At 36.9% G+C, this 9,237-nt stretch overlaps 1 protein-coding gene across 1 annotated transcript in view; it reads left to right on the forward strand.

The window, feature by feature from the left end:
• Positions 1-2,391: 2,391 nt before the first annotated feature.
• Positions 2,392-9,237, forward strand: part of LOC103809925 (catenin alpha-2) — a gene marked incomplete at both ends in the record, with an annotated part of 27,917 nt that continues 21,071 nt past the window's right edge. Inside the window, one exon of the mRNA XM_009082798.1 lies at positions 2,392-2,587. Within this exon, the coding sequence (XP_009081046.1) occupies positions 2,392-2,587 (196 nt within the window). The remainder of the gene's footprint in view (positions 2,588-9,237) is intronic.

Here is a 9,237-nt window from a genome sequence, read left to right on the forward strand (position 1 = left end):
AAACCAGTAATAATTGATGAGCGTTCAGCTCCCATTAAACAAAACCCACAGAATTAAAATCAAAGTATGTTAAACCAGTTACTATTCTCCCTTTCATATGACATGGTTACCCATTCAAACAATTGATTTTTGCAGGACTTCATGCATATGATTTTTAGGAGAAAGACTTCTCATTACTCAATGTAGTCAGTGTAAATTAAATCCAGGTATTTACTTTTTTAAGTACATGTTATTTTAACAGAGAATATCCTATTCTGTGACAGCTGTGGTTCCTCTTCCCATTCATTAGTTCAGTGCTCGTACATGATCTGACAATAGATCTGTAACTCTTTTGTAGGTGAAATCAAGAGCAAAGAATCTCACCTGGTAATAGAATCCTGCATGGATGGAGCAGACTGGCAGGTTTACAATCCACTAACTGTCTTTTATGTTTCTTAATTGGTATCTAAAATTTTAGGGTGCCAAAGTAAGTCTTCAGTTCAACTAATTTCTGTCTTCACAGGACTTCAGCAGTTCTTTGTCAGCTACAATTTCTGTGTTTGTGCTATTTTGAGCTTTTTTTTTAGCTATTGGCCCCTGCATCTACCTATTATGAAATAATCTGATTGGACAGAATTTATTGAGCACTTATCTTTCTCTATTCCATCTGAACTATTCTGGCAGTCTAGTTCTACTTTGTTCAGTAAGTCCAAATAATTAAGATAAAGCTCTGACATTATTCTGTTCATCTCTGGGTGTCCTGTGTGAATTTCAGTACATACTTAAGCAATTTTATTGCCTGCTGTATGTGAAAGCTTTTCTCAGTCATCCTTATGATGTGCTGCACAAATGCATTCCTTTGTTAGGTGACAGAGGCAGCCTAATATGCTTATTTATGAAATCCTAAAATCCTTAAATAGACAGTGATCAACTAGGAAAGAATCTTCAGGAAATTTCCTGAAGAATATTTGCAAGGGAAAACTACTAAAGAAAATATTATTTCTAGATAAAAATTGTGGGAAAATACCTCCATATGATGGATGAATATTACATTCCAGTAGCCAAGCAGACTCCTTCCTGAAAGAAGGTTCTGGAATACATTTTTGTCACCCAATACATCCATGCATCCATGCATATGGTGTTTTCAAGCCCTGATTTTACATATTATTTTACATATATTATTTTTACATGTGAATATACATATAATATCTATATATAGATATGTGTATGTATGAAGAAATTAAATTTCAATCTTCCATAGTCTATAGATTTTAGTATTGATTTGGAAAAAAACTAGCTCAAAGAAAAGTAACACAAAGAACATGGTGAAAGGCTCTTTGGTAAAAACTGTACCAAACTCCTTGTCACTATTGTAACAGCGATGAGATGGCAGTGAATTTTCATACTTCGTTTTCAAATCTTTTGCTTTGTAGTGCACTGTCTTTGTTGCAAAGGTTTTATTTTCTTACAATAAATTTGTGGCTTAGCACACTAATAATTCATTTCAGCTGCCCTGGTTTGTGTCATGCTTAAGGAGAATTGCATCCCTAGCATTATGGATCCATTGCTATTCTTCCATGATTTAACACTTGATGGTATCTGACTCCATATTGCTGTTTTACAGAACATCAGCCCTTTCACTGCTGGACTCATGCAAGGTCCTTTCTTGGTCCAGCCAAAAGCTATGGTACACATTGTGCTCCATTGTTAGGCTTTGTGGTTAAAGTGTCTAAGCAGTTTATTGACAGCTCAATAAGGAATTCCTTATTGATTATTATATTGATTATTCCATAATAAATCCTCGTGATTATTCCTTAGGTGATTCTACAAACGTGGCAGCAGATTTTCTTTTTTTTTTTAAATGCTGATAGAATCATTTCACTCTCTTCTGTGGTCTTATGCCATTATATTAGAACTATACTGAAGCAATACTAAACAAAAGAGTTTTAACCTGTATAACCTTTGCAGCAGGAGCTGTTCATACCTTAATGTCTGGAAAACAGCCACAATGTTTTTGTCACCACTTGCATGTCGCTGACAGTATTTATCTCAAGGGACCATTGCTTTTTTGACCCCTGTGTGTTCAGTTTTCATTTTATCAGCTTATTCATTTTTTTGAAAATGAAAACCAGTGACAATAGCAATGCTTTAGCACATCAGCCCTGCCAGACCTGGTTCTTATCTTCTTCTTTTCGTTACTTGACTGTGATTTACTTAGCTCAGACCAAATCAAGCTTAAAAGAAAACCTTGTTCTGCTGTATTTTAAACTTTAAATTTTATTTTTTTTTCTGTACATGTGACCACTACATCCTTTCCAGGGTACAGAAAATAGTGGGGGATTGAATTAAGTGGTCCTGTTAATAGTTGGAGAATTGTTCAAACTGACAAAAACTTGTTTTTCTTGCCCAAAGGTAACAACACTTGTGAACACGAGCAATAAAGGACCCTCTGGCAAAAAGAAAGGGCGCTCGAAGAAGGCTCATGTTTTGGCTGCTTCAGTGGAGCAGGCAACCCAGAACTTCTTGGAAAAAGGAGATCAGATTGCTAAAGAGAGCCAGGATCTCAAGGAGGAGTTGGTTGCTGCTGTAGAGGATGTTCGTAAACAAGGTATGTGGGACAAAATGCTTAATGGGACAGCAGCTTTATTTGATGTTTTTCAAGATTTCTTCTGAAACAAGTGTATCAGATGCTTTGATAATGTACTTAAAAGTACGTCACATATATGTATATACACACACACGTATATATAATGTGGTATATATGTATTAAAGTGTCTACGCCTTCAAAAATAGCAATGACTTTGATGTCCAGAGAAGGACAATGAAGCTGGTGAAGGGTCTGGAGTACAAGTCTGATGAGGAGTGGCTGAGGGAGCTGGGGAGGCTCAGCCTGGAGAAAAGGAGGGTCACGGAGGACCTTCTGCTCTCTACAGCTCCATGGCAGGAGGTTGTAGCCAGGTGGGGGTTGGACTCTTCTCCCAAGTAAGAAGTGACAGGACAAGAGTCTTAAGCTGAGCCAGGGAAGGTTTAGGTTGGACATTGGGAAGAATTTCTTCACTGCATGAGTGATTAGACATTGGAATGGACTTCCCAGGACAGTGGTGGAGTCACCATCCCTGGAGGTGTTTAAGGAGAGACTACATATGGAAATTAGTCCCATGGTCTAGTTGACATGGTGGTGTTAGGTCGTAAGTTGGACTTGATGATCTCAGAGGTCTTTTCCACCCTGACCTGATTGATGATTCTCTCATACTATAAAGAATATTTAATTTTTGTAAAAAATGGTTGGTTTTTTTTCCCCTCTTGGCTCTTCTGACACCACATAGTGACCTCAAATATAACTTAGAAGCCAGGCTGTGCTGTGCCAAAGTTTACTGCTTCATTTTCTACTTGCTTTTTATTATACTGTGTCACCAAATGAGATTTTTTTTCACTTGGGTAAGTTTAACATACTATAAAGAATATTTAATTTTTGTAAAAAATGGTTGGTTTTTTTTCCCCTCTTGGCTCTTCTGACACCACATAGTGACCTCAAATATAACTTAGAAGCCAGGCTGTGCTGTGCCAAAGTTTACTGCTTCATTTTCTACTTGCTTTTTATTATACTGTGTCACCAAATGAGATTTTTTTTCACTTGGGTAAGTTTAAGCAGTGGTTTAAAGCCTGTGGGTGCAACTGTAGTATTAGGATTAAAGCACATATGTTTCTGAACAATCTCACAACTGTCAACCAAAGAGTACAGAAATATGGAAGTACTTGTGGTTTCAAGTATATATTGAAATACATTTTACAAAATCAAAGGCTGAAAATACAGAGATAATAACAGTATTAAAACAAGTATTTTCTGTGTATTGGTGATAAAATAAATGGATATTTGTGATATCATAAATATCATCTGACAATTTTCCTTCAGATGGTGAAATGTGTATCAGGTGCTTTGATATTTACCTGTGTGGTAGGGTAAAAATGTTTTAAATATTTGACCATAGGAAAATATTTCCTTTTTAATGACTTTGATTGTTATTATCTTTATTGCAACAGTATTAAGTACCTTTCAGGTTTGTTCCATTGTAAGTCCTATAATCTAAAGATACCATCTGGCAGTGTTATCCGCCATGGGTTTTTGAACAAGACTGACAGATCCCCAACTGAGATTTCAAAAGGAGTCTAAAGGATTTGGATATAAAATAATGGTTTTCAGTGAGTTAGTCCCCCAAAGCTCATAGGATGTTTTTTCAGCTTGTGAAAACTAGACTTTAGTGATCACATGAGCAGGCAGGGTTAAAATTTTATGTACATAAGCACCGATTAGTGAATCTTCCAGTCTTTTCTAACCTGAGGCTATTTCTTCCTTCTTCCACTATATGTATATTTGGTTTCACTGTTTTCCTGTTCCTATGTGGTTTGGGATTTATTAAATACTCAGTTTCCAGTACCTCAGAATAAGTGGAGTATTTGCTGGATACTCTATGTACAATGATATTCCAATATTCTAGTGGGGTTGGTGTGGTTTTGTTCATTTTTTGGGGTGTCTTTTTTTGGTTTTGCTGTGATGATGGGGTTTTGGGTAGGGTTTTTTTAGAATTTTATTGTTGATGCCTGGCTGTTCTGACATTAATTTTCATTTGTCAACTACTTCAGTTCCCTGTTGCTTACATTACTTATTTTGTGTTATGTCAAATTCTAGTTCAGCATCTTCAGTGCTGACACGAGTGCCCTTTGTTCCCTTTGGATTTATAACATTCTTTCTCCATTTGGTTCTGCAATGCTGACTCAGCTTCTCCCAAGGAGCCTTCAACTGTGTTAGAGTCATCAACCTAAGCTGTTGCACACTCTCTTATCTAGACTGAATTTCTGACTTTTTCATTGGCAACAAGACTTTCAAAAAAATCTATATTTTAACATCCCCAAACAACAGTGCAAGAAGCAGAGAGGAAAAAAGGATCTCAAACAGTATTACACAGAATGATAGAGACATTCATCTTTTGTCAACACTGCAGGCAAGGAAAAAGCCTGTCAGAAAAGTGGAGCAGCTTTTTTGGGTCTGTTCAACATGATTCCATAATGAGGAGAGCAGGAGACACCAAACACCATTATTATCACCCACGAGCCGTGTAAATGAGAGCAGCCTTGGTGCTCTGTGCAATGATATGTTTAGCTCAGTGACACAAAGAGCTGATTAATGAACTGAGGCTGTGTTTTGCTAGCTGATTTTCTGGCACAATTCCAGCTTGGATAATTACATCGTCAACCGAAAAATGTCTCCGGTAGTTACAGCTGTCTCTGGTGTGCTCCTCATTTCCTGCCCTACATTGCTGTGTACTGTCATATACTACATTCCAGAGGGACTTCTTTTGCATTGAAAGGTGTGAAACAAATGCACTGTATGATTGGCAAAATACTTTGGCGTAAATGTGGATGTAAGGAATAAATAGTGTTAAGATTCTTGTTACTTTTGTAGTGTGGAAGGGTAAATTCTATTTGCTGCATAAAACTCTGATTATCAACAGATTTGATTTATGAAGTTGAGTCCTAAAAATGCAAAGAGCAAGAAGGATATATGTCTAAAGCTCATAGCTGTGTATATTTATGTGTGTATGCATGTATCCCATAATGATTCCATAGTGGGAACACCTTGTTCTTACCAAAATCATACAGTTCAGTCAAACCATCTAAGTGAAATTATCCAATTTCTGTACCATTGAATGCTTTGCTGTGTGAGTATTTGTTCTGATATTGTCAGAGGTGTGTAAAACATCTCCCTGGTCGGGGACAAATGAGACCTGGGCAATGTAAATGTTTATTGTTTGTCTTCTTACATTAGAGGAGAGGGAAAGCAGACAGTCCTCTGCCCATGGCAGGGGTTTGGGACTAGATGGGTCCCTAAGGTCCCTTCCAACCCAAACCATTCCATGATTCTATGTCTGTAAACCCTGGATCTACAGAGCCTGAGAGAAGTGCAGGGAAGTGAAGAACTTGTAGGAATAAGAAATACAGTATGTGCTACACTCATAGCACATGTGTCTAAATGCAACTGGTCAGTTATTTATCATTAGAGAAGAAGGAAATTCCCTGTGGAGGAGAGATTCAGGTTCTGATTGACACAAAAATTTACCAAGAACTGCAGGTCCATTGGGCTCAGGTCTGATTAAATTTATTAAGAGACTGTCTGGGATGCTGCAGAAAGCAAGACAAGGAAATAGATTAGATTAATGTAAATTTATTCCATCTGTTAAATGACTTTGGCAATGTCTATCTGTAGGTATGTGCTAGTGAATGCCTGATTTTAATGTAGTTTTCCTGGAAGTTTTCTGGCATATAGCTGAAACTTCCATTAAAAAGATGATTTAGTCCAGCAGCTGGTTGTTGCTTGCAATTTTTTGCTTTTCAAGCACAGTTGATCCAACTTCACACCATAATCTGAAATTTATGCTTCAATCAAGGGACAGAAAATAGCTGTTGGTGTTTTATGTGTTCGAAGGCAGAGTAAACTTGAGGTACACTTAATTTTTTGTTCATGCAGATTTATGCACTTTGTAAAAAAGAATATCCATGTAATCGATGATTGTAATAAGCTCGAAACTATGGATCAACATCTGACACAAAAAAATGAGTTTACCTTTCTCAGCAACTTTTTTCTCTGTGATGGAGCATACTAAAAATTATTTTTAATGCTTGAATGCTTTTAATGATCTAATTTTGAAAACTATTTGAAGGAAGATTTTAAACTAAATCTTACGAAAAGTCTTCCTCCTTACTGTTCCCTCCTGTCTTCAGTGACTTGGAGAAAAGCAGGGAATCTGCACCTCTCAGGTGGTGGGAGCAAACTGCAAAATATACATGCACGAGATGCCAGTTGTTTTTCTAATAATTTATAATATTATTTTAAGTTCATTTAAGCTCTTGTAATTTCAATGGCAGCACTATGACATGGAGAGAGACAGATTGGGCCTTGCTAGTTGTAATGTCACATACACTGTTGCCGCTCTCAGTTTGTGATGCACGCATTAGAGTCTGAAAACAGCTCCCCAGTTCAGCTGCAGGTTGTGTTTTAGGAGACCTTTCTTGATTGTACCATTTTCTTTCAGTCAGACCTTGTTAGAGCAACAGTTCCTTCCTAAACCCCTGTCCTCACAGTGCCTCAAAGAACCATGTTATATTGAGTCTTTAAGACTTGCTGCCTGGAGGTCTTGACTTTCCTGACTGATGTATAAAATCCCTGCTGGGAATTTGTGTCTGTAAAAGTTTTCCACTCTCTTTAGATTTTTGGTTTCTGCCCTCTATTTAATTCTGTTTTCTCTTTTAACTCCATTAAAAACCCACAGCCATCTCTGGTTCCCAAGGAGTCCATGCTGCTCTTCTCTATATTCCTTTCCCTTTTCTTTGCTACCTTCATGTCATTGTACACTTATTTTGTCTTTCTTGCAATTCAGGGCTTGAAATTTCCACTGTCTCCTACTGTCCCTGTTAATCCTTCTTACTTCTGTCACCTCATACCCTTCTGTATTCACTTATGGTCCTTCTTGTGTCTCATGTTTAGTTGTGGCTTTGTAATGCAAAGTAGAAATTAAAAATCAAATGTCTTTTCCTTGATTCCTCCCCCCCCCCCCCCCCTTTTACTTTACAAATGCAACATATCTTGTTTCTTGTCCTTGATTTCTCTAGCAGAAGATTACACTCCTCTCTGAATCTTCTGACCCTGGACACCTCCTTCGTACTGTTCTGTTAGCCTATCCTTCTGATTGTACTTAATTTTGCCCATTCTGTCCCTTTTCCCAATGAATTTCCCTCCATTAATTTACATACATTTAAGTCCAGGGTATGAACATCTTCTTATGTAACATATGCCTCAGATGTACTTGCTCAGGAGAATCAGCTGCCACAGACTTTCCAGGAGCCCTGGTTTACCTAATCTACTCTCTCTGCTGTCCTTTTGACTTGATAAAAAAAAAATAATGAAAAAAAAGGTTTGTACCTATTAGTATCTTAAAGCTTTCCTGGAATAATTTGGTAGAATATTTAAAATTGCATTTAAAATATAAAACCCCCTTAAGTGAATATATTCCCCTGTGGTTCATTTGGTTAACAAGAATTCAGCTAGTGGCTGTAACTTGTTCTCTCTCTCTCTCTTAGCTACTTCTGCAACATTTTTCCTAGTTTATAAAATACATACAAGCAGAATAGCTTCATGACAGTGTTTCTCTAGGAGCCATTAAAAGCTTTGGCACAATATAACTCCCACTTGAGGTGGGAAAGAAGGAAATTCTTGTCCTAGAGAAAGCAAATGATGAAATATTGTCTGGTTTCTGCATATTTTCTGTTGTGAGTCCCAGTGACTGGATTTAAACTGAAGGGTTGATCTTCAATTGAAGATTTGGAAAGGTATCTCTTACTGTAATAACTGAGCACTGATTACTTCAAGGCTTTTTTTGGCTAACTGGTTGTTGTTCCCAAAATCTGAGTTGAATGAAAGAACTGTAGGATATTGAGGTTGAACCTGGCAAGTATGAAGGAGGAATAAGAGATCCTTTGAAAAATAGTAATAAAAAAATCTGATACTAATATTTTATCACTTAGAATTTGTCTGCATGACCTGAGCTATTGTTTCTTACCTGAGTTAGGTGCTAGAGAAGTATTTTTTCTTTTTTCTTTTTTCTTTTTTTTTTTAGAAAATAAATCCTCTGATCTTTTCACTTAAATGTATATTCTCCCTATGTTTATTTATAAACCTTTTCACTGAAGTATATGAAAACTTCTCTTTTTTTTTCTTATAGAAGTTAGTGTTTACTAGTTCTTGATAGAGAAAAGTGTATGTGTGTAAAAAAAAATACCAAACCCCAGTTATTTAAGACTAACTAGACCTTCTATCCATTCTGAAAGATGAAGTGAGGCTTGTGGTCAGTCCTGCTTAATGGGAAAATGAGTCTTGGTCTGCACTTTTGGAAGAACCTGTGTGTGCAATAAGCATATTCTCTTTTTTTTTTGCCAGTGGCATCTGTGACAAGGTGCTCTGCTACTTGCTTTTTTGTCTGACTGATGGTTCATGGCTGTCCACCAGAAAGCTTTGAGTATGAAGATTTGAAGTCTTCTATTCAGCAGGTCACTGGAGCTATGGCCTGAAAACTCTCAATCTTGTTACTAAAAAACATTCATAATCTATTTTGAATTGCTTGTTGCATGTGGAAGCTACTTCAATTGTTATTCATGTTTGCAGTGCTCCTCAGAAATCTGGCACGTTAAATGTCACTCCATGCAAAT

The sequence above is a fragment of the Acanthisitta chloris genome, unplaced genomic scaffold (genome assembly GCF_000695815.1).
Source record: "Acanthisitta chloris isolate BGI_N310 unplaced genomic scaffold, ASM69581v1 scaffold339, whole genome shotgun sequence".
NCBI classification, from domain to species: Eukaryota; Metazoa; Chordata; class Aves; order Passeriformes; family Acanthisittidae; genus Acanthisitta; species Acanthisitta chloris.